The sequence below is a fragment of the Elephas maximus genome, chromosome 22, assembly GCF_024166365.1.
Source record: "Elephas maximus indicus isolate mEleMax1 chromosome 22, mEleMax1 primary haplotype, whole genome shotgun sequence".
In the NCBI taxonomy this organism is placed as follows: domain Eukaryota; kingdom Metazoa; phylum Chordata; class Mammalia; order Proboscidea; family Elephantidae; genus Elephas; species Elephas maximus.
In genome coordinates, this window is record NC_064840.1 from 9850839 (window position 1) to 9877648 (window position 26810).

The window sequence follows — 26810 nt, forward strand, 5'->3', positions numbered from 1 at the left end:
TTGGTTTGTCACAAGGACACAGGAGTCAACTTGAAGGGGTCCTATTGACCAAAGACGGGACAATTGGAGCAGCAAAATGAATACCTGAATACATAGAAATCCATGCATTCACAATATTAAAAATACAAGAATAAATGAGGGAGCTCCTGGAAAAGTTAAACACGAATGACCATATGACTCACCAATTTCACTCTCAGGTATACACCCAAAAGATTTAGAAGCTGGAACTCAAACAGATACTTTCCACCAAAGTTCACTGCAATATTATTCATGATAGCCCAAAGGACAAAACAAACTAAGGGCCCGTCAACCAAAGAATGAATGAATAAAATAAGGCATATATATACACACACAATGGAGTATTTTTCAGCCATAAAAAGAAATGGAGATCTGATACACACTATAAGATAAATCAACCTTGAGAACATTATGCTAAGTGAAATAAATTAGTCACAAAAGGTCAAATATTGTATGATTCCACTTACATGAAATATCTAGGACAGGCAAATGCATAGAGACCAAAGTTTATCAGTGGTTACCACGGACTAGGAGAAGTGGAACATTATTGCTTAAGGGGCACTGAGTTTGTCTGGGGTGACAAAAACTTTTGGAAATGGAGAGTGGTGATGGACACCCTTTTAACCCAGAACTGAAGCCACTTCTGAAGGGCTCTCTTCAACCAAACAATGACACACACGAGAAATGTGCTTCTTAGTTCAATCGTGTATATGAGACCAAAAGGGCAACACCTGCCCAAAAGCAATGACGAGAAGGCAGGAAGGGACAGGAAAAGTGAACGGATGGAAATGGGGAATTGGGGTGTAAAGGGGGAGAGTGGTGACACATGACGGGGGTTGCAGGCAATGTCACAAAACAATCTGTGTATTTAACAGTTGAATGAGAAACTAATCTGCTCTGTGAAGTTTCACCTAAAGCGCGCGCACACACACACACACACACACACACACACACAAAGTATGGTCCCACACAGGCAGCATCAGCATCATCAGGGAACAAACTTGTTATAAATTATACTAGAAATGGAAATTCTCAGGCTATACCCCAAACCTACTGAATCCAAAATTCTGGGGCTGGGGCCAAGCCATCTGTGATCCCAAGTGATCCTGCTGCATGCTGAAATTTGAGAACCACTGCCCTAATGAAATAATGGTATCAAGTTATCGATCACCAATGAATTAGTTGAAAAATCAATAGAAAACTTTACAATGGGGGATCAGACTATCCCCATCTGAGCCCACTAATCCACCTGACCATAACTAGGAGGAGGCCCTGATGTTGTGTGCCTCCTGACGTGATGCAACAGAAAGCACACAGGACCATCTATTAAGCATTCCTGTTCCACCTCCCCCTCCAAAAAAGCTGAACCTGAATCTAATCAATGACACCACATGAAGCACCCAGACAAATCTAAAATGTGGGATACGCTACACAACAATGTATAGATTTTCTAAAAGTATATCCTTGACTCAATCAGGGCAATTTCATTATGTGTGGTTATGAGATGAAACCAAGGAATTACTGTTCAGCTTATAGTGTGATAACAGCACTCTGGCTACCTAAGAAAAATGTATTTTTGAAAGACAATACTGAATATGAAGGAATTAAATGACATGATACCTGGGATTTATTGTAAATACTTCAGCAAAGAAAAGAGCATGGACAAAGCAAATAGGGCACAATCTTGGTAATCACTAAATCTGACTTACGGGCAAAGCACGCACCCTATCACTCCCCAGCCTGTCGGGACAGCACAGGTTCCCAGCTGACACTCCGCAGGTGCCCACTGACGCTCAGAGTGCATCGTCTCTCCTCGACTAAAACGACAGTGCCTCCTGATCTTATTCTCACATCAGAGAGCTGTACTCTAGTGCTTGCCTTCACTGTGATGATCTTTTACATTGTAAACATAAAAATGTCCCTACCGCGTGGTTTTAAGTAGTCACTGAAGACAGGAGAACCAGGTAGTAATAGAAGAACATCTGAATATTGAACACTCACTCAAAATGGCACTAAGAGAAACTTTTCTTCCTTGAACTTTTTCAGGCCCTCACAATAGCTTAATCCTATAACTAGATTAAATTATCTAAGGTAGAGTTCTGTCATCAACAGACGAAAACACAAAACAAAGTTATGGAGTACTGTATCTACCAAAAAAAAAAAAAGATTAAGAATTTTCATTATTAATACCCACAAAATCACAATAACTTCAACCAGTGAAGAAAGCTTATTAATTTAACAACGGAGAAAGTTCTAATTTTTATGTCAGAAGAGTAAATTATTAGGCATTGAGAAGTACTTTTTAAAAAATAGAAATCATTCTATTTTCTACTGTTTCTCAATAAAATGACAGTAACTGATAGCTATCAATTAACTGGATGGTAAAAGGAATTCTTTGGCAGTTTTCAATATTAAAAGATTTTCTTTTAAGGTAATTTTTTTTTTTTCCTACAAAGGTTCTTTCATCACGCAAGTATAGCATACTAGATTATACAACTCTCTCATGTGACAGACGAGGAAACATCCCTCTAATGGGATTCTGATGCTGGTTCCTGGAGGTGCTTTCTGCTTCAAAAGAAAATCTAGACTTTGGGAAAAGTACTGTACGTCAGTATAAAATAAGAGGGTCGGCAATCTGGTAAATTAATCTAGCAAATCTTTTAAATTTAACACCGAAAACCTCAGAATTCAATTATTCTTTTTGAAGAGGACACAGACAGCTTAACTGTCATAAAACCTGTTGCCGTTGAGTCGATTCAGACTCATAGCCACCCTACAGGACAGAGCAGACCTGTCTCACAGGGTTTCCGAGGCTGTTATCTCTATGGAAGCAGATTGCCATATCCGTCTCCTGCGGAGCAGCTTGTGTGTTTGGGTGGCCAACCTTTCAGCTAGCAGCCAAGTGCTTAACCACTGCACCACTAGGGCTCCTGTAACTGTCCAGCTGAGGAGCGTTTCTCCTGCTTTTGTTCATAAAAATGCACCTGGATTCTTCAGTAATTTTTGTCTTCAGAAGTCAATGCATGGCCTCATCAGAAGTCAAAGAAGACGACCTACACACATTCATTTTAAGCTGATTTACATAATCCATGCAGCATGCAGACTACAAGCAAACACGGGCAGGATTATTCTCACCTTTACCTGCTCTATATGTCTTGGCTTGGTTCACTGGCATGGGCGTCATAGGTATTGGGTATAAAGGCTTGAGGGAGTTAAAAGTAAAAAAAAAAAAAGGTTAGGCTCTTACCATAATAATAATATATTCTTCTATCATTCACTGCTAGAAAGCTAACTCTGAGAAGCTTTCCTGATGCTCTGAGAGTCATTAAAAAAAAAGAAAAATCATACCCATAGCTAAAAGGACAAGCCCCAAACGACAGTAAATCTAAATCAATTTTCACATGGAGCTCTTCACCAGAAAACATTCTCAGATTTACGTCTTTACACCTGTAATACACCATACCACCACATGCCTCTCTCTTCCAAATACCGTCACTCCTTCAAGTCACTGCACACCTAGAGAGTGCTCAGTGGACATCAAACTCTGGGACTTACTTGCACGCCCGGGCTCACTGGGACTGGATACATCATATTTGGTGCAAAACAAACCGGCTGAGTATAAACTGGAGTTGGCTGCTGATGACCCACCATAGATGGGCTTGGTTGTGCTTGAGGCCGAGGCGAAGTTGGGGTGGTAGAAGGCTTTGGCTATAATACAAAAACAAACAGAACTCGGTCATCTTAAGGTGAAAAGTTAACTATTATTGCAATTTGAAGACTGGTTTTCCCAATCCTTTTAATTTTCACTTGCTTTTAACTAGTCCCTCTCAATAACAAAAGCTTATAGAAAATAAACTTCCATATGTTTCAAATAGAAGGAAAACTGGTTTGGCAGGAAGTTAAACTTTGCCAATGAATCAGTAATATTATTAAGAACGGTGATAGTAACTTTTAAGGAACTGGAGAACATGTTCAAAATAATTAAAAAATAAATATCTTCTTATAAATTTAGAATACTGGGTAACAGTACATCTAGGAATCTGAGAATCTAGCTAGTTAACCTTCACATTCAAAGATTTGTCCAAGACCACATCTAATTGATAATAAAACAAGGATCTTTTCTATGGCTCAAAAATATGCATTAATTACCGTATAAGAAAAAAGAACAAGAAGTTGTTCTAGAATACAACCGAATTTAGATGGCAGGTATGGAAGAAGGAATTTACTACTACTCATAAACTGACTTTTTTCAGAGACTGTAACAAACTGGAAACCCTGGTGGCGTAGCGGGTTAAGTGCTACAGCTGCTAACCCAAGGGCCGGCAGTTCAAATCTGCCAGGCACTCCTTGGAAACTCTACTGGGCAGTTCTACTCTGTCCTATAGGGTCGCTGTGGGTCAGAATCGACTCACCGGCACTGGGTTTGGTTTTTGGTTTTGGATAAAAAACTTACCTGAGAAAAGGAACGCGGGTTGAACTCCTTTGCGTTGGGATTCAATGTGGATTTCCTGACTTGCCTAAACGAGAAAGAAATATACAGGGCAGTGAAAACTGCGTAGAACTCACGTTTCTCTAAAATCTTCCATACTTGATAATTTCTTAAAAACTGCTAACCGTCAGACTTAAACAACTCACACTAGAAGAGCATTAATCCTCTTTTTTAAGAAAGAAAAAGAAAACACAAAACACATGCATTATCTCCCACTGCTTAATCTGATAAAGAAACTGGCCAGAAAAGGATAGTTAAAAAGAAGTGCATACTAATACAACGGTTTCTCCCAAAAGTATCAACAAATACTTGAACTGAAAAAGACAGCACGCCTGGACAAAGTATCCTTAGAAGCAGTCCTTCACACCGTTTCTCTAGCACGTAGTATTTTTTAATGTGACAAGGTATTTTCTATGTGACATATCTTGGGAAAAGCCATGGCTCTACTAAAATTTTTTCCTCAAATCAAGAATAAGTGGTCCTCAACTTGTCAACAAGTGTGTTCCAAAAGTTCAGCTGTAACTGGGTTGTTTGGAAACCGAAACACACAAATAAATGACAGTTGGGTTCTGAGGCTAGCCCACAAAAGTCCATTTAATCGATAATATACTGATGTACTGCATTGTCTATCTTAACAAATCTAACCATTAATTAAAACAGTGTTTCTGATAAAAACCACTTTGAATTCCCAGTAGGGACATCAGGTACTTCTCTTTCTCCCTGGCAGTGGCAGCTCTAAGTCCGAGCAGCTTTGGGTAGGTCCCCAAAGCCAGTTACTTCCCAAAGCCCTGTGTACTTACAGAAAAAGGCTTTCTTAACTCAGGCCCAGTGTTTTTGCCCTGGTGTATAAAAACGGGGCAGAAAGAGAAGGGGAGACAGTGCAGGGTACACTGACCTAATTTACTTCCGATGCCATTTGTTTAGACCAGTTGTGTGTCAGCTGAGGGCTGCTTATAAAGCAACCTAGAAGTCCAGATAGCTTCTTAGGTTGGAAAGGCCTGAACACCTCAAAGAAAAGTTAAAGAAGTAACAGGATGTGCGAAATTCCAGGTTTACTCACTCAGCTGCATCTTTCTTCTCCTCCTTATCATCCTTGTCTGGTTTACATCCTGGACTGGAAGTCTGAACCCCTTGGGATGTGACCTCTGGTCCTCGCTTGTGCTCTGAGTGACTGAGTACCGAAGGGGAAATGCTGGGGCTGTTGGGCTTGCTGCTGCCACTGGTGCAGTTGCTGCTGCTATTCTCAAGGAAAGAATCCTTAGTACTTGGTTCAATTTTGTCTTTGATCAAATCTCTTGATTTTTCTCCCTCTCTATTTTTGTTTAGCAGTTGATCCACAGAATCAGAAGTTGAACTTGGCTGTAACTAAAGGAAACAAATGTACTTAACCCTAGTAATCAATTTTTTCTATAAGCAGAACCAAAATAAAAAAAAAATAAATAAAAAAAATATTTTTTTATTTTTTTGTAAGCATGAAACGTATTAAGTTTTTTTTTCCGAGTACTTAAGAGTAACGTTTTTATAAGGTAATACTAGAACGGCTACACAAGACAACCACAGTCAAGTAAGCGCTCAGATGTCCTAGCCTCAAATGTATTTACCGTGTGCCTACCATGTGTTGGAAACTGTGCCTGCTGGGTATGGAAAAGTGAAATAGTTCCGTTTCTGTCCTCCTAAAGCTTGCCATCTGGGTGAGAACCGACACTCAACAACAGAACTAGGTAAATGCTATGAGAACCTATAAGGGCAACCTGCAGAAGGAGGTGGCTTTGTGGAGGAAGTGGTGTCTGGCCTAAGGTGTGAGAGATGATTGGGAATTGGGGGAAGGTGTTCGGAAAAAGGAACTGTCTAAACAAAAGAAACAAGATGTTTAAAATTCCAAAGGCAAGGAAGAAGATGGCTCTACCATGAGCATGAAAAGCACTGGTGGCTGAACAAGGGTGGGGCCTGGGGCACCAGGAAGTTAGGAGATGGCACATTCACCCACAGGAGCAGGACGGGAAAGGAACCCGAAGACCATGTCAGGGGCTCTAGCTTCTAGTTCTCAGGAAGTCACTAGGAAGTCACTGAAGGACTTTAAGCAGGGTACAGTACTGAGCAGACTTAAAGCTTGATGGAGAATGAACTGGAGGCAGGCAAGCGAGGACACAGAGAGATTAGATGGAGGCCTGGCCTAGAGCAGGGGTGGACTGGAGGTCAGAAGTACATAGATTCAGAGAAAAACCTGAATAGACACACCAGTCAATCAGACCATCTGAAAACATAAGTAAAAAAGGAAACCACAAAAGTATGATCAAGAATTCTGAGCAGAAGATGAAGCTATTAGAGAAACAGGTGATGGGATTTAAGTCTGCAGACCAGAAGAAACGCTGTCACTGGCTGAAGGTGCTACAACATGCCATACTCGACAGAAGAAAACAAAACCAGGGACAGCTGAAGGAAGTGCCAAAAACAAAGAGAGAAGGAAAAGAATAGCAAACAGAAGGCGCAACAGTGGAAGATGCACTGCTAGAAGCTTAAACACACAGATAGCCTGGCCTGTCATTTACTAGCTGTGTGATCTTGGGCAGCTTGTTTAACTTCTTTTTGCCTCAGTTTCCTAATATACACACTGGGATAATAATAGAATCTGTTTGAAAAGGTTAAACTGAGCAATAAAGGACTTAAGTACTTAGAACAGCGTCTGGTACGTGGGCAATAATCAATAAACGTAAGCTAATAACATTATTTTATCTGAAAAGCTCATCTTCAAACACTAAAAAACAAAAGAAAACAAAAACATTTCTTTGCTTTCCAGTTTTCCCTTACGGACGAGAGTTACTCATAAAAGACTTAATAATACATTTGCTTATTCGGGCCCCAAGTAGTAACAAGAATAGAAGTCCTAAAGAGAGAGTTTTAATGCTGTGCCCACCTGGAATTTAACAATCAAGCAGTAATGAAGGTTTACAGAAAGTTGTGAACTGATAATATGACAACAAAAATGTTTTCTATTAAATGAAGAAGTTACAGCCTTTCAGAATATACTAAATCTAACCAAGACAGCGCGGTGCCGGCAGGACTGACATATAAACCGTCGCATTTGCAATCAACTGATTTTCAACAAGGGTGGAAGGCCGTTCAATGGGGGAAAGAATGGTCTTTACAACAGATGACGTTAACACAACTGGATATCCACATGTGAGAGAAAGAAGTTGGATCTCTATCTCACACCACATAAAGCATTACCTCAAAATGGAGTTAATCTAACCTAACTAACTCTTGGAAGAAAACAGAGAAGTGAATTTTCATGACTATGGATCATGGTTTCTTACTTATGACTCCAAAAGCATAAGCAACAATAGAAAAAGTGGACTTCATCTAAATAAAAAATTTTTGTGCTTCAAAGGATACCATCAAGAATGTGAAAAGATAACCCACAAAACAAGAGAAAATATCTAAACTCATATCTGATGAGGGGCTTGCATACAGAATATATAAACTCTTAAATCAGTAATAAGAAAACAAATAATCTAATTAAAAATGGGCAAAGGATTTGAATAGATGTTTCTTCAAAGAAGACATAAAAATGACCAGTAAGCACATGAAAAGATGCTCAACATCATTAGCCATCAAGGACATGCAGATTGAAACCATTTCGCTCCCACTTACTAAGATGGCTATAATCAAAATGAGAGACAGTAACAAGCGCTGGCAAAGGATGTAGAGAAACAGGAACTCTCACACACTGCTGGTGGGAATGTGAAATGGCGCAGCCACTTTGGCACACAGTCTGGCAATTCCTCAAAAGGTTAAACATGGAGTTACCATATGACCCAGCAATTCTTCTCCTAGGTTTATACCCAGGAGAAATAAAAGCATATGTCCACACAAAAACTTGCATGTGAATATTCACAGCAGCATTATTCATAATAGCTAAAAACTGGGAACGACTTAAATGTCCATCAATTGATGAACAATAAATAAAATGTGGTATATCCATACAATGGAATACTATTTGGCAAAAAAAAAAAAAAAAAAAAAGAAGTGCCAACAGATGCTACAACATGGATGAACCTTGAAAACATTATGCTAAAGAAAAAAACCCAGTCACAAAAGACCAAAAATTGTATGATTCCATTCATATGAAATGCTCATAACAGGGAAATCTGTAGAGACAGAAAGTAGACTAATAGTTGCCTAGGGCTGGGAAATGGGGGGAAGAAGGGAAGATGGGGGAGAAATAGGGAGTGACTGCTAAGGGTACAAGATTTCTTTATGGGGTAATGAAATGCTCTAAACTTGACTGAGGTGACGACTGCACAATTTCATAAATATAACAAAAAAACACTGAATTGTATACTTCAAATGGCCGAATTATTTACATCTAAATAAATGTGTTACAAAAAAATATTAACTCATATGCATCAAAATTAAAAAAAAAAAAAAAAATCTTTCCTCAATGAGAATAAATTCAGTGCAAGTGTACTTCAGTGCAAGTATGCGTCTGTCAGTCTGTCTTACTGTGGTAGCTTGTGTGTTACTGCGATGCTGGAAGCTATGCCACCCAGAGTCAAATACCAGCAGGGTCACCCATGGTGGGCAGGTCTCAGCTGAGCTTCCAGAGTAAGACAGACCTAGCAGTCTACTTCTGAAAAAAATCAGCCGGTGTAAACCCTGTGAACAGCAACAAAACACTGTCTGATATAGTGCTGGAAGACGAGTCCCCCAGGTTGGAAGGCACTCCAAATACGACTAGGGAAGAGCAGACTCTTTCAAGTACGGTTGACTGCAGTGACGTGCATGCGGTCACCTTTTCAGGACCTTCATTTGCTGATGTGAACGATTCAAAATGAGAAGAAAATAGTCACAAACATCCATTAATAATAGGAATGTGGAATGCATTAAGTATGAATCTGGGAAAACTGGAAACGAAATACACAAACATCGATATCCTAGGCATTAGTGAGCTGAAATGGACTGGTATTGGCCATTTTGAATAAGACAATCGTACGGTCATCTATGCCAGGAGAGACAAACTAAAGGGGAATGGCGTTGTACTCACTGTCAAACAGAACATTTCAAGATCTATCCTGAAATACAACACTGTCAGTGATAGGATAATAGCTATTCGTCTACAAGGAAGACCAGTTAATACGACTACTACTCAAATTTTTGCACCAACCACTAAGGCTTCAGTCTGAAATCGATCATACATGCAATCAAGATGAACTGATAATTACTGGTGATTGGAATGCATTTAAGTTCGAAACAAAGAAGGATCCATAGTCAGAGAATGTGGCCTTGGTGATAGAAATGATGCCGGAAATCGCATGATGGAATTTTGCCAAGACCAACAACTTCTTTATTGCAAATACCTTTCTTCAACAACATAAACAGCGGCTATACAAGTGTACCTTGCCGGATGGAATACATAGGAATCAAACTGACTACATCTGTGAAAAGAAATGGTAGAAAGGCTCAAAATCATCAGTCAGAACAATGCCAGGCCAACTGCTGAACAAATCATCAATTGTTCACGCAAGTTCAAGTTGAAGTTGAAGAAAATTAGAAGAAGTTCATGACAGCCAAAGTACGACCTTGAGTATATCCCACCTGAATTTAGAGACCATCTCAAGAACAGATGTGACTACTGAACACTAATGCCTGAAGACCAGACGGTGTTAAGGTATGACATCAAGGACACCATACATGAAGAAAGAGAGAGGCCATTAAAAAGACAGGAAAGAAAGAAAAGACCAAAATGGAAGTCAGAATAGACTCTAAATATTGCTCCTGAATATACAGTAGATAAAGCGAATGGAAGAAATGATGAAGTAAAAGAGCTGAATGGATGTTTTCAAAGGGCGGCTCAAGAAGACAAAGTATTGTAATGATACGTGCAAAGGCCTGGAGTTACAGAAAACCAAAAGGTAAGAAAACGCTCAGCATTTCTCAAGCTGAAAGAAATGGAGAAAAAATTCAAGCCTCGAGTTGCAATACTGAAGAATTCTATGGGCAAAATACTGAATGACACAGGAAGCATCAAAAGAAGATGGAAGGAATATACAGTCACCATATCAAAAATAACTGGTCAACATTCAACCATTTCAGGAAATAGCATATGATCAAGAACCCATGGTACTGAAGGAAGAAGTCCAAGCTGCACTGAAGACACTGGTGAAAAACAAGGCTCCAGGAATTGATGGAATACCAATGGAGATGTTTCAACATACAGATGCAGCACTGGAAGTGCTCACTCATCTATGCCAAGAAATTTGGAAGACAGCTACCTGGCCAACTTACTGGAAGAGATCCATATTTACGCTATTCCAAAGAAAGGGGATCTGACATTTGAGGAAATTATCGAAACAATATCATTAATAATACACACAACTAAAATTTTGCTGAAGATCATTCAAAATAAGTTACAGCAGTACATCAACAGGGAACTGCCAGAAATTCGAGCCAGATTCAGAAGAGGACATAGAACTAGGTATATCATTGCTCATGTCAGATGGACCATGGCTGAAAGTGGAAAATACCAGGAAGATGTTTACCTGTGTTTTATTGACTATGCGAAGGCATTCAACTGTGTGGATCATAACAAGTTATGGATAACATTGCAAAGAACGGGAATTCCAGAACACTTAAATGTGCCCATGAGGACCCTGTACATAGACCAAGAGGCAGTCATTCGAACAGAACAAGGGGATATACTGGGTGCTGTAAAGTCACCATACTTATACGATCTGCATGCTGAGCAAATAATCTGAGAACCTGGACTATAAAAAGAAGAACGGGACATCAGGATTGGAGGAAAACTCATTAACAACCTGTGTTATGCAGATGACAAAACCCTGCTTGCTGAAAGCAAAGAAGACTTGAAGCACTTACTGATAAAGACCAAAGGCTACAGGTACGGATTATACCACAACATAAAACCAAAAATCCTCACAACCAGACCAATAAACAACATCATAATAAAGAGAGAAAAGACTGAAGTTGTCAAGGATTTCATTTCACTTGGATCCACAATCAATGCCCATGGAAGCAGCAGTCAAAAAAATCACAGGACATATTATATTGGGCGAGTCTGCTGCAAAAGACTTCTTTAAAGTGTTAGGTAGCAAAGACTTCACTTTAAGGTCTAAGGTGTCCCGACCAAAGCCACGAGGTGTTTTCAATTGCCTCATACGCATGTGAAAGCTGGACGATGAAAACCAAAGAAGAACTGATGCCTTTGAATTTCGGTGTTGGCAAAGAATACTGAATACATCAGGGACTGCCAGAACAAACAAATCTGTCTTGGAGGAAGTATAGCCAGAATGCTCCTTTGAAGCCAGGACAGAGCCTTCATGTCACATACTCTGAACATGTTATATCAGGAGGGATCAATCCCTGGAGAAAGACATCATGCTTGGTAAAACAGATGATCAGTGAAAAAGAGGAAGACCCTCAACAAGAAGGACTCATACAGTGGCTGCAACAATGGGCTCAAGCGTAACAATTATGAGGATCGCGCATGTCCAGCGAAGTGTTTTTTTCTGTTGTACATAGGGTCCTTATGAGTTGGAGCAAACTGGACGGCACCTAACAACAACATACTCTTTAAGAGGGGGCTGAATAACTAACTGTTAAAAATAAAAAAACCCGAGGGAGAAAAAAAGGCGGGGGGCATGAATACTTAGAGCATGTTACCATTTATATCAAAATTAAGATTCTGCAAAACAATACCATCTTTTAAGAACATATTCATACGCAGTGTAAATATAAACTGCATATAAAGAAGGGAAAGGAAAAGGGAGAAGCAGTGGAGAAGGAGTAGGCACACAAAGGAATGTCAACCGTGTTAGAATGCTCGACTTTGCACACTGGTCAGCAAGTATATGGGCATTAATTCATTATTTATATCATTTATATGTGTTAAATATTCCTTTAAAATTTAATGATCGTTAAGGATATTGAGACCGAAGAGAAAAATGTGCTCAAGTATGGAAATAATATGTATGTTCTGAATGTCGCCACTAAGAATGAAGCTAAGAGCAAACCACTGATTTTTCAGAAAGCTAGAACATAATGCTGGGAAAGGGTTGCCTTTTGCTTTTAATTTGTTCATCTTTTGATTCAGCCATTTTTAAAAAAAAGGCTGATAATCCCAGGTTTTTTTTCCCTCTAAGAAGCTAAGTTTCAGGATGATTTCTGGAGTTGGTCTCAAAATCTCTCTTGATAGTATATTATAGTAATATACAAATGAATAAAATAGGTATCAAGGTGAGATCAGAGTTCAGCAAAACCTATCTCAAGATGGGGAAATGATATTATAAATATTTCTATCACAACCAATATTTATGCGCACAAAGGGCAGGTCTGTGACTCAGTAGCATCACTAGGGTTGGTGTCACCCTGTGCAATAATTCATGATGTCACCACCCCTGCATGGACCTCCTCCTGTACCAGACTACATAGAATCTTTAGCAGTGTTTTTTGTACTGTTACTCGTAAACCATAACTCCCGTGTATCACTCCTTTTCCTTTAATTACTACTTCGTTGTCAAAAGTTATTGACAGAGGTTCACAAACACACATACCACAATAGTGTAGCTAAAACACCAGAAAATTTGACAAAATCAGTGCCTATAAAATCACGGCAGCAATGAAAACAGCAACACATGCTTGTAGCATGTGCAGATGGAACACCACATGACTCCAAGCGACACTGTAATTGGGTAATAATGACAGCTCCGAGTGGAATGCACTAGAAGGTTCAAAAAGGAAATGAGCACAGAATTTTAGCCTTGTAGGTATGTTGATACACATAAGCTGGGTTTATGAAAAACGTTTTTGGTGTTACAGTTAACTACAGGGATACTATAGACAGTCATTTTGGTGTCAGCCCCTCTGACAATGTCACCTGGTATAGTTCACACCCCCCATACCTTCCTAGTGACACCACTGCTGCGACTGCCTCGGAACACCAGGGTCCAGTCTATCTCCCCCTCACCACACATTCAGCTACCATCCAGCAACAAAGTAATCACATGAGCACCACATGATAACGTCTGTGTACGGTGGCTTTAAACGTCAGGATGATCATCCCTTTCACTTGACATCTGTTCTCATTGTCGTGAAATCTCAGGGTTTTTGTTACTCCACTTAAAGCCCAGGCAAAGACAACTTTTAAGAATGTTTCGCTTTCTACACACATGGTTCGATGTTTCTGTGTATGTATAATACACTTTTATAAATGGACGGTATAAAAATTCTTAGTAATGCTAAGTATTTTTTTTTCCATTCTAATTAAGTAGTCTAATATGACAGTAAAAAAAAAAAAAATTTTTTTTCACTTACCCTAAAATCATTCTTAAACTTCTTTAAATCATCAATCTGTTTTCTATGTTCAGAAACAATTGGTGATATACCTGTAAAATTAAGAACTGTCAGATATAGATTTAATTCTAATCTTTAACTAAAGATTGCATTAGTATAGAATGTTAGAAATGAAAATAAGATCTATTAAAATAAAAACAATTTCAAAATAGTAATTACAGATTTTGGCATTTGTCGAGCTATGCATTTAAATACGCACAATACAAGAAAAAGTGATGACCAAAATACTCGGTACTGGGCACAGGCTTGGACATACTACTTCCCAATTGTACAATCATACCAAAGATTTTCTAAAATTCTAACCTTTATTTTCAGCTTTTGAAAAACTAGGTGATGTCTCACTGGGCTTAATATTTTCTTTATTCCCTGCAGGAGAGTTCTGCCTCTGGTCTTGAAGTCTGGAATCTTTAGCTAAAAGAAAAACATATTAAATTCAAAGTTAGACAGAAGTTAAAACAGTACAGAGGGAAAACATCCAACAATTTTGGTTTCCCATCTTTTTGGAAATGATTACTTCCATTTAAGAAGAGGCTTTTTTTCCCTTGCAGACATACGAAGCACCAATAACTGTACTTATACAGATATTTAATATTCAGGATGTTAACCCCGATAACAACACACATTCAAGAATAACATACGTAAAATCAACAGTACTACTTAAAACAACTAATTTCATTTACATAAAACTTAAAATGTGTGGTCAAAATACCTACCTGTGAATCAACTGCACAGCATTTTTCATACATGTAAACGCTAACGTTCACCTTCACAAACAACACTGAATCTGGAAGCCCTCCCTTACATACCCTCCGTAGACGGGGTGACAGCTCTGTTGGATGCAGGACTAGCAGGCGTAGGAGACGCAGCTGGAACAGGCATGGCAACGGCTTCTGTCGGAATAATACCAGCTTGGGGAGAAGCAACAACTGGCCCACTGGGAGTATTCCCAATACTGTTCTGTCTGGGAGACCTGGGTCTGTGAGTTTTAGGGGATAACCTTGAAACTAGAAGAAAGGGGAAAGTTATTCATTAAATTCTCAGCTCAAATATCACTTCCTTAAAGAGGGCTTGGGCTTCTCTGACAATCCAGCTTAAGCAGTACTCTCCAGTCCCTACCCCGATTACTCCTTATCTTACCACCCTGTTTTCCTTTCCAAAGTCTTGGGAATAGTGGTGATAGTTGTTATCAGAGCACAAATATCTGAAGAACAGCAATTACTAATACAATTGTGAACCGCCCCTCTACCACTGAAAGTATTAATTCTGAAAGACATGACCCGTCTCACAAGCAAAAGGTAGAATTTTAAATGAAGCTAAAAACTGGTTTCTAAGGCAAGAAAAACGCTACTTTTTAAGATAAAGATAGCAACATTCTCTACTAAAGAGGGGGACTAAAGGCTTCTTTTTATAAAGTAGGAAAGGGAAGACCCCAATTAGGCTTTTAACTTCCTACTCCAAATAAATAAAACACTTTTCAGCAGCTTGTTTGTTGCTGTCGAGTCAATTCCGACTCATGGTGACCCCGTGTGTGCAGCACAGAACTGCTCCACAGGGTTTTCAAGGCTGTGACCTCTCAGAAGCAGATCACAGCTAGTCCTATCTATACTCTTTCTTACAGCATCAAGACCCACTGTGCAATAACTAAGGAAATTAGGGACTCGACTTAGCCAAAGGGAAAAGATAATTCAAGCAAAGGTTCATATTCTGTATGGCTTTGTAATAAATACCTAAAGGGTTTCGTATTTCATTATAAATACATCTACAGAGCTTAAATTCAAAGTTTAGGAGAAAATGCTTCGATATGCTTCACTTAAGCAGTTCTTTTATTGTTAAGTCACCAGGGGAGACTGTTATTCAACAATTGTCATTTTTCCAATTAGTATAAAGAGCAAACCTGTGACACTGTTCTGGGTATATCTCTAACAACTGCTTTACTCTCTCGCTCTATAGTCATGTTGTTACTCTCAACATTCAGTTGCCGATCATCTGAGTACTGTCAAATGATTAAAAGTACAGCTGAAGAAACAAAGATTTAAAAATTCTATTTTGTTGTTAATATAACTGAAGACCAAGGAAGAAAACGGAAAGTACAAAGGAAACTGCAATAATACAATTATGCAAACACGAAGCTGAGGAGACAGCCTATTATCACCTAAAAACAGACATTAACAGAGCTGGATGTTCTTTCTTCGCTTCAGTTTAAAGGTCTTTTTTTGTTAAGGTTCTGTGGACTGATTAAGTTAAAGAGCAAAATGGGCAATCACGGCATGCTCCCACGCTGCAGTTATCATGGGAGCAAAGTATGAAGGAAGAGAATTGCAAAGTAGCCAAATAGCCAAAGTAGCAGTCTTAGCCTAACTGTAAAATCTTTTCCAAGAATAGTTTTTACACTGTCAGAGCTGTTGCTGCTACATTCCTTAGACTGGTCACAGATAACACTTTGGCCCTTAATTTGGGTTTGCAATTCCTTACAAGGGATGTATAGGTGAGAATCAGTGTCACATACAGATGCTATGGAAATACACGGCGCCACACACCCTGAATAAATGTTCATGGAATCAAGCAGGAAACAAAGCTGCTAAGAAGACAGAAAATAAGGTCCCTCCAAATGGTGTTACGTATATATTTGTCTCATATTTGAGCGACACTTTATGAAGCTATAAAGCATATTCATATTTATCACCTCTTATAAATCTCATCACAATCCCAGGAAGTAGACCAGGCAAGAATTATTTTACCGGTTGAGAAAACTGAAATTCAAAATGATGGTATAATTTGCTGTAACATATGATAAATAAGTAGTGGAGTCCAGAATAAAATGTAGGTGTTCCAATTCCTGGTTATCCACCTTTTACGTATGTAGGAGATTGACTTGGTTAAACGGTGAAAAAAATAACTTTTTTAAAGGGAGCTTCAAATACACATCCGCAAACAGACACTGAGTTCAGCCCTCTTTACAACAAATAAAATTACAAGCCGAACACTGTTATTATACGACCACGCCAAGCGTTACCTACCCCCACTGACTACTGACGACCACGTTCCCCCTGCAGGGCTGGTCCTTGCCACTGGAGGAGTAGCTGCTTCACTGGGTGGGTTGTGGGATACAAATTCTAAGCCACTGGAAATGGAACCCCTCCCAGCAGAAACTCTGTGATTTCGAGGGTGTCGCTGAGCCTTTGGGGACATCCTTGGAGGCCCTAAGAGAGGAACAGCGAACATGACATAAATGCCACAATCTCCATCAGTATGACACTACTGCTAAATATATACACTCACTCACTCACTCTACAGTATCTCTATGGATGTAGTTCAGCAACTCCTTGATTAAAAAAAGAAAGAAAAGCTATACATATTTTTGACCATACTAGCTCAATTATTTTGTAGAATGCCATCAAGTTTTAAGATCAAATTTTATTCTATTTCCCTTTATTTTTAAATAAAGGGAAGGGTGAAGCTGGTGGTAAGAAACCAAACAGTAAGATGTCATAACCCTTAGAAGTTTAAGAATTTGTTTAATTTATATCTACTATTTGTAGCATGAAACCCTGGTGGCGTAGTGGTTAAGTGCTATGGCTGCTAACCAAAGGGTCGGCAGTTCGAATCCGCCAGGCGCTCCCTGGAAAGTCTATGGGGCAGTTCTACTCTGTTCTGTAGGGTCGCTATGAGTCAGAATCGACTCAATGGCACTGGGTCTGGGGTTTGGGATTTACAGCATATAAAAATAAGTACAATAAGGTGTTAAAAGACATATGGCTACCAGATGGAATAGTTTTTATTTTACCCTATACTTTTGCTTTTTTCTTGAAATTTTCCACATTACTTTTAAAATTAGAAAAGAATAATACATTATTGAAACATATGTACACACCCTTCTTAAATTTCTCCAAAATCTTAAGACTATCTACCTTTTCTGCCATGATGATCAATTTTACAAGTCGTGGCTTAAAGCAGCTCTCACTTGTAAGCAGTTTCAGGCTGTGTTGAAAATCTACTGCTAATGTGCTGCTTGTAAAACTAGAATAGCTGAGATTTGGGGAGGAAATATGAACTACATGAACTGTCAAAATTCTACATCCCTAATGTTGTCAGCCTGTTAGTGATTTCTACTCCTAAGGAAGCCTACGGTGTGTGAAAACCGCGGACAGAGCAGCTCCCATGCCACAAGCCTGACAGGGCTGACACTCGGCAAAGCAAATGCTCTTAACTGTCAAAGCCAGGGCTCCTCACCCACTCCCCACCCCGCCAAACACTTCAGAGCATCACGTTAACGTGGGTAGGAACTGAATCACAGATGTGAGCCTAAAAGAATGTTCATGTTACATATTCTGATTTTCAGCTAGAGATGTTTCACGTCAAAGAATGATTGAAGAACTGGGTATCTGCATTTATACATCGTTTTACATTTCTCAATTGAAAAACAAAGTTTGTGGGCATAGCTCCTCGAAATCAAATGTAACTTTAAATAATTAATTCCTTTTGATAATATAAGTATTATAAAAATCATAAAAACATATACCCTCCTAAATATATACAAACACTGCACTTAATAGTTTTAATTTTGAAGCCAACACTTCAAAAATACTTCTGTGCCTAGTAACTACCTGACTAGAAAACATTTTAAATCAAATTAGTGAAAAAGAAAAACTGAAATGCAACATCCTTGAATAATGAAGGTTTATTTCTGTGAATAGTTAGTCCTCAAATGGTCCTTTCATCTTAGTGGGCCAAAAATGTTCAAACTCACTGAACAGTCATGTTTTATATAATATACCCTCATGATGTAAAACATCACTTATTTAGACAATGAACTACAACATAAATTTCAGCAGAATTTCACTGTCCTTTGAGTGGCCATCATTACCAGTATTTCTAAGAAGGATACCACCTTGAACATGAGTAACACCTGCTGTTCAAGGCTACGTGCCTCAGCCAAGATCACATGCCCTCTCTCTGCCTGGATGATAATTTATTTAAAAGCAGACAACATGGTTTTCTCCAGGAAAGCAGTTTATGCCAGAAAACTTCACTACGCCCAACACAAGCTGTATCAGCTACAATTTTAATGCACGTATCAGATCAAAAAGTTTAATATCAATACTCTTCAACTAATATCAAAATGACATTAGCATTCAGAAAGCAGGCTTTTAATTTATGCTGCTTTTAAATTAGAATGTGACCTTTCTACACCACATCCATGTATTTGATTAGTAGGAATGGTGAATTCAGTATCAAATACTGAGTAAGAATTATGAGATTTTATTCTTATTTTTGACAAGGGCAAGAAAAAATACCTAATGACCCAAATTCATATACAGTTTTTATCAACAACTTATCTTAGATCAAGGACTCTCCCAGATTAAAGTAGCCTTTGCTATGTAATATTCAAAGCAAATGTTTTAAATCCTCAAGCATTTAAACTCTACACTGGACTGTAAGTTTAGGCACACACTGGCAACCAGATGGAATGTCCTTCTCAAGATGGACCCCTAAGTGGCCACAGGCAGGATCCCAATTGCTTTGGTGAGGAAGCTGTCCAACGACAGGCTCCACGGTGAGTCCAATGGTGGCGAGAGAGAGAGCTCATTCGTTTACCACTGCCCACAAAGTGGGAACAAGTCCTGGTAGGGCTGACTTTCCTGGGGCCATAAAGGAGCATCACTGCCAGGCAGAGATAAAGCCCCTTCTTATAACTCGGTATAGTTCACAGCTTCACACAGCATTTATCAAATTTCTCTCTAATGAACAAAAGGTTAATAGAAATAGTTTTAATAAACTAAAGTTAAAACACGGAAATTATAGGTTATTAAATAATGAAGAGGAAACTATTTTGTAATTATAAACTCACATAGGAGTTAAACAAAGACAAACAAAAACATGAACAAATTGTGGTATTGTACCTTCTGAAGACATGCGTTTAGGCATAGTAGAGACAGGAGCTGGAGAACCATGAGCAGAGGGGTGAGACGGGGGCCTGGATGGCCGCGAGGGGGGCCTGGAGGGCGGCCGTGTAGGGGTGGCTGCCCGAGGTGGAAGAGAGTTGGGACCTGACTGGTAGCGAGAAGGTGGGCGAGAGGAAGGAGATGGGCAAGGCGATGGCCAGGGAACACCTGACAGAACAAATGATATGAAGGAAAGTATAAAAACTAAAGAAAAAAATGAGGGAAAAAAGTAAACAGAAAAAAAAGTAAAATGACAAAAATGATTTCTTGTACATTTTAACCCTTTGAGGACAGTCATTTGATTTGTGCTAAGTTTTAGCATAACTTAACTGACATAAATTTACATTTTACTTTAACCTCCTTAAAATTAAGTCTGTTTAAATGAGTACACGTTCCCAAAGGGTTAATTAGGATCTACAAATACTACTGAAGAAGACAGTTAAGACTTTGCCTATTAATCTTGCTTCTAGAACTGTTTCTCAGTAACCAACTGTTAAAAGGAGTACGACATACACTAGATCATTTCACACAATAAATCACAGAGCGCAGGAGTAAGATTATTTACTACGTTAGTTTCAGCTTTTGAAACATAATGAAAATAACTAAGGGCTATTATATCCAAGTAAAAATGCTCGGTCCTTACAATCATCTGTGATTTTCATCTAGTTTACACTGAACCTAAGGTTCAGTGTGGAATATCATTAGCAAGTCTTATTTAAGGAGAAGTAAAATATTATTTTCTAAAGTCACAGGAGTGACAATGGTTACTATTCATTGCCTTTTCAAAACACGTATCTTAATCTTATTATACTGGAAAAAGAAAGGGGACCTTTGGAATAACATACACAGGTACACACTCATCTAAGAGACTGCTTAAGAAACAACGCAGCTACAGAGCAGCCATCACCAAATAAATGGATACTGACGGATATGCACAGGTCCAAAGAGCTAACATCTCAAAGTACACGATACTTACCTTCACCTTAGGGAACAGTCCAGGTCTCCTCTCCGTAAGTTCCACACACTTGAGTATCATACATTTCCTAGCCCCCTTCCACTGTTTTACTTTGAAAATTCTGTTCATGAACAACTAAAAGTCTTTACTCAGTGAGCAAAGAAATTTCATCCCCAAATATTACATTTAGAAAATACTCAAGAGTGTTTATTTGGAGAGGAATTCTGGAGAAAAGCCTCAATGAAAACAAATGAAATTGGAAACTTAGTGTTCTCTACTTTTCTCTAAACTTTCCAAATTTAAGTACCTAAAACTGAATGCCCGCTTTTTTCTGTAAGTTAGTAATATACCTTTGACTGTTATTACCATATTTCATACTATCCACGGTACTGCCATCCAATACCCCTGACTTGTAATTTAAAGAAATCTATGAGCTATATTCAACCTAGAATTTCTATCTCTGTACTAGAGATATATGTTTCTTTTACTTGAATTGCTAAAGTGCAATATGTACTCTTAGACTAAGAGTTGTTTTTATTTTGTTAAGCTCCTTTCTCTCTCCTTCTTCACATGACTCTTGGTCAGGTCTTGTATTGCAAGTTACCTCAAATCCTTTCCTCAAGTAAGCAGAATATAAATATATTAACAGTTAATGAAAATAAATCTATATGAAACATTGAGCGCTTCACACAGGTTAGGATTTTCCATATAAATGATGTCTAAATATTTTTATTATCTAATCTAGTGCTTTTAAAATTGAGAACCTACCCAAAGTTTCCAATTTCTTTATACGTGGACTGTTCTTTGGCCAAGTGTGTGTCTTTGGGTTAAATTTAGCACTTTATCTTAGTACAGGACTATCTCTTCATGCCAAATACTGTACATACCACTGACTTACACAACATTCTACTAATCTGATATCACAAAAGCAAATCTGAAGTAACACTCCACAAAAATCAAAGGTGTGCCCATGCTAATCAATTACGTGAACGGTGGTAAACATTTAGACAACTACATACTTGGTCGATTACACTGACAAATTTGGTCAAAATACTTGCCTCCATTAACTACTCTTTGGTCTGAACCAGCATTCGGGCTGAAATCTGAAGTGTGAGAGGTGGATCTCGATGGCGTGGTGCCCGATCCCGGCTGGCCCATACGTGGTGAATTCTGTCTCCCACTTCCCCAGGATATGACTTCTCTATTTCTTTGTCCAGGAGGAATATACTTATTTTCCCTGAAAATGAGAGAGCCTCTAAATCATTTTATACCATAGATACCAGGCCAACGAAACATATCTAAAAGTAATTTAGGCAGAAGGAAATGTTTGTTATAAAAGGTTAAACACTAAACCAGACTGCCTCATTCCCAGTCACACCCGTGCGTCTACTTTCCTCTGATTTCTAGCCGCTGGTCTTCCCTTCCCTCAGGTTCTCCTCCTAAGCACAAAGTTTAGTAGATGTTCGCTCATTCTCACCCTACCTGGCCTCTCTATGGCCAATTCTAGCAATCACGGTCTCCGTGGAACTTTCTTCTTTCTTGGCTTTCTCAACTTTATTTCTCTTGAGATCTCAGATCTATTCTCCTTCTGGCTGTTCTCTGTTTTTTGTGGCTTCAGTATCAGCAGTACTGATGAACTCCAAGTCCACACTATCACTTCCACAGTCTCAGCATCTCCCATTCAACACTTGAAATCACCAGACTTGGACTGTCAGTTCCTTGAAGACAGGATGCATATCCTACTCTACCAGGCATGTAGCAGGTGTTCTTCAACACCTGCTTATGAGTAAATGAATGAAAGACCCACAAGCCCCTGGAATGCAATGAACTGCACATATGGATTAACTGTCTCTCCCCTCAACCTGGCTCCATGTTTCCCATCTCATTATCATTAGGGCCATCAATCTGCTTCAGTGTGAAATAAACCTCAGGGCCATTCCTAGCTCTTCTTACCTTCCTATCACCATCCCTGGCCCTGTTGGTTACCAAGTCCTCAGGCTTGAACTATTTCAATGCACCGTTCGTTGAATACACTAACTAACATGCTTCGGCTGGTCCTCAATGTCCCAGCATTCTTTCATGCTGTCCCTGCCTACAGGGTGCCATCTTTAAAAACATGGCACACAAAAACCTTCACTATCTGCCCTAACCTGTTCTCACTGCCCCAGTTCCAAGCACCAGCTGCCACCACTGCATCCCCAATATGCACCCTGGTTTTCAGACATGTGAAACAACGACCTTTTTCTGGAGCTGGCAGGGTTCTTTCACATGGCCGTGCTTCTGCATATGCCTCTTCATCACCTAAGAAACTCCTCTCCTGTATTCCTGAGTGGCAGACAGACTTGCTATCCTATCACAAAACGTTACCACCTCTGTGAGGCTTTCTCTGATCCCGCAGGCTATGTTAGCTCGTCTCAACCTGAATGACCCTAGAACTTCAAACGCACCTAGCAAATCATCTTGTAATCACATTATATGCGTTCCCCCTACCTGACTGTTGGTTCTTTAACTACCAGCTCTTTAATGCCTTGGCTTGTTCATCATTTTATGTCCAACTCACTTGTTCCACAGAGCTGTCAAAAAGTACTCTCCATGATTACCATAATCTCTTCTCTAACAGAATCTTGAACCAATTCTATTTGCATTCTCTATTTAAGCTACATTAATGGAAGATGAAATATAACAATACACCTTCTCACACAGACCTTGAGTTGTGTATCCAAAACACTGCATCATGATTTCCTTTAAATACCTAGTGTTTATGTTGTGCCCCTCACGTTCACTGGAATTTCTCTGAACTGCTGTGTATTTTTCTTCCTCGCTCCTATCATCATTTTCCAGGGCCACCCGGGCTTTATACTGGGCACTTGATTCAATTTCTTCTGCTAACTGGTTTGCCCTTGCTTCCCGTTTTAAAAATTCTTCTGAGTTATCCCTTTCTAAGGGCACCCTGAAACATGAGGAAAAGAAAAAGCGATGTCAACAATTTATAGCCATAGTTATACATTTGTCATAATCAACCATTAAGAAAGTCTAGCATGTGGAACACTGCTAAAATTGTAAGAGTTAAGGCAACCAATTCATTTATTTATTAATCGAGATTTAAATTTTTTTCTGTTACCTTTCCTTGGAGCAGTATGACATTTTCAAAAACTGGTTAAATTGACCTTTCACCCATAACCTCTACCCCTGCAAGTTTATATTTTTTATAACTTCAAAACAAAACAAAAATATATTTAGAGCATAACATTAGGATATGGGGAAACTACATTTATTCCCCATTTTAACGAGAATTTACCAGCCTACATAGTAACAGAATAACTCTTTCACATAATTATTTAACTTAAAATCCAACTGACACATTTATTCGACACCACAATTTAAACTGATGAAAATCAAAGACAAATGCACTAAAATAAAAGCAAACTTTTTAAACTTACGTATATGAAGATAAACTGCTATCATATGTAGACACTACACCATAATTTTCTTCATTATATCGAAACATATCATTGGGATCCCATCCATTAGACTAGAAGAAAATGAAGCTCATTTTTTCAAAATGACAAATATTTGTCTTCTTTAATTCAGTTACATATCAATACTATACTAACAATATCTAACATACTGTACTAGCAAAATCTAGAAAATTAAAAAATAGGCAAAAATTTCCTTAAAAACTGTTTTAAGGAAAAGCTTTGCATCTAATACCAGCCCCTACAAGTTGGTAACTAACTATACAAAACAATGATTTGATCGGCTATTACTAAAAGTTTAGAGTATTTTAGTTACTTTGTAAAATAAGGCCCTTCAGATCAGGGTTCTCTCTTCCTCCCCTCAGCTCCCCCCCACCCCTGAGATCACTGATCATCAGGTCTGTGCGTGACAAGGGGTGCTTTTTGACACCCATAAATATTACCAGTGTTTTGGGAGGACAAAGGGGGAACACAAAGCCTTCACCATTGCATCGCTATTTCAAGGTGGGACCATGGTACTAGGTCCCTGCCACCCCCCTGCCTGCTAGGAAGGCAGCATGGGACAGCAAGCGGTTCGTCACTGAGCACAGTCACGGGAGCAGAGTCTTAGACATGGTTTTGCCATCAGCAGTGGTGGGAACAGCAACCGCAACTCTGTGCCTCAGTGCCTTAACCCATAACCTCAGTGTAAATAGCTCTACATTTCGATAGTCTATGAGCGAACTACAGAGAACTACCGTTCTCAAAAGCTAGATGTCATTCTTTAATCTGTTAGAATCAACCAATCAGAGGCAGAAGGCGGACAAATTTTCACTGGTGAATATTAATGTCTGGTTAATCATTTATCTCTCTAATGTCTCAACGCCCCTTTGAAAGCCTGACTAGTGGGAAGGGGCACAAAATACAGTGCATAATGTTATCCATCTCAGAAGACAGGACACAGCATCATCCAAGCAACACTGACGGCAACTTCAATTCTAATGCTTGAACTTTGGGTCCTCCTATGCTAGTCCAGTAAGACTGTAATACAATTATGCCAATAAAGCCATTCTTCAGGCCTAAATACACACGGGCAGGAAATCACAATTACCTAAGGATGCTTTAAAAGTACTTGATCTATGCTCTATTTTCAAAACCAAACTCTACAGAAAGACCTTCAGTAAAAAGTGAAGTCTTTCAATCTCAATAAACATAGATAACCATTATTAACAACTTCTTGGGCATAATTCCAGACATTCTCTCTCTTTTTTGGGGGGGAGGGGGGTAATTCAAGTAGGATCTTATTGTTTTGCCACTTGCTTTTCAATTATCTTGGCTATACTTCCATATCAGCACATTATTCTTCTTAAAGGTATGTAGTATTTCAATGAATAGAGGTACCACAATATTTAACCCATGCCCTACTGACGGACGTTTAGATGGTTCCAGTTTTTTCACTGTTAGAAACGATGCTGTCAAAATACTAATCCTCATACATAACTATTTGCATGTCTTATAGATACACTGGGGTGATTGCTATGAGTCAGAATGGATACGTTACGGGTAAAATAAATTCTTAAGAGGTAGAACTGCTGGGACGAAGTACACCTGCGTTTTAAGTTTTGGTAAACATTTCCAGAAAGCTGCTATCCATGTGTGTACCTCACTAACAGTGTAGAAGGAGGGCCTGGTCTTCCACAGCCTCCACTAGGTGAGGTGACGCCAGAGTTAACAACCAACGCATTAGGTACGCACGATTCTTTACAAGTTTGAAAGTTAATGATGATATGCTGCCACGGACTTCCAGTTTCATAACTGGGCAAGCAATGCCTTCAACATCAAATGCAAATCTGTTATAAAAACTTCTCTGTCATCCTCAATGGAAGACTCTTCATCCAATTCAAATTGTGCTATCTAAACATTCATTTTTGGCAAGTGACTTTGCTTTATGTCTCCATGCTTTAAAAGCAGAGTTTATAGGTGAGTACTTCCTCAACAAGAATCCTAGAACGTCCCACTCTGACCTTATCTCTAGGTAAAGCCAACAGACAATTCAACGCACCACTTGCCTTAGGCTGCCCTGTTCTGCGGAGTATTCAAGGCTAAAGAGTCTGGCATTTCCGAAGTTTCCCAGTTTCCAATTTAAATTTGTATATTGCTGATTACAATTTATTTTAATCAAAAAGAATTATTCATGAGCATCCAGGAGAACAAACAGCACTCCCACTTAACCCTTACAAGTAAAATAACTACTTTTTCTTAATTTATTGCCTGTGGAGGGTGAGGGAAGTAACTACTTACACAATAAAAATGTTGCTTTAAATACATTACTAAAACAATAAAAAAAAAAAAAAAAGTACTTAAGTACAAATCACAAGATAGGAAGCCATATACGCACCACACTGGCCATTGATTCTGATACTAATTGCAAAGATTTGACTTACTACATCGTTCTCCAAAGACTCCAGTTCCTCAGTGGTAGTGAGTTCACCTGCATCCCACGGCTCCAGATCTTTCTCTTTGTGTTCACCATTCACTTTAGCACTGATAGCAGAGTCAGTAAACGCATCTGCAAAGGATGG

At 38.9% G+C, this 26810-nt stretch overlaps 1 protein-coding gene across 13 annotated transcripts in view; it reads right to left on the minus strand.

The window, feature by feature from the left end:
- ATXN2 (ataxin 2) overlaps nt 1–26810 on the minus strand; it is a 119680-nt gene that overhangs the window by 34619 nt on the left and 58251 nt on the right. For 9 of the 13 annotated variants that reach the window (XM_049866792.1, XM_049866790.1, XM_049866791.1 and 6 more), the window contains 13 exons: nt 26673–26797; nt 24214–24305; nt 23526–23723; nt 21832–22010; nt 19777–19986; nt 16894–17076; nt 14683–14880; nt 14180–14287; nt 13838–13908; nt 5568–5872; nt 4472–4535; nt 3574–3726; nt 3154–3220 (listed from right to left, as the gene is read on the minus strand). In XM_049866792.1, the coding sequence (XP_049722749.1) occupies nt 3154–3220; nt 3574–3726; nt 4472–4535; nt 5568–5872; nt 13838–13908; nt 14180–14287; nt 14683–14880; nt 16894–17076; nt 19777–19986; nt 21832–22010; nt 23526–23723; nt 24214–24305; nt 26673–26797 (1953 nt within the window). The remainder of the gene's footprint in view (nt 1–3153; nt 3221–3573; nt 3727–4471; nt 4536–5567; nt 5873–13837; nt 13909–14179; nt 14288–14682; nt 14881–16893; nt 17077–19776; nt 19987–21831; nt 22011–23525; nt 23724–24213; nt 24306–26672; nt 26798–26810) is intronic. The other 4 variants (XM_049866793.1, XM_049866798.1, XM_049866796.1 and 1 more) reach the window with 3 other exon arrangements.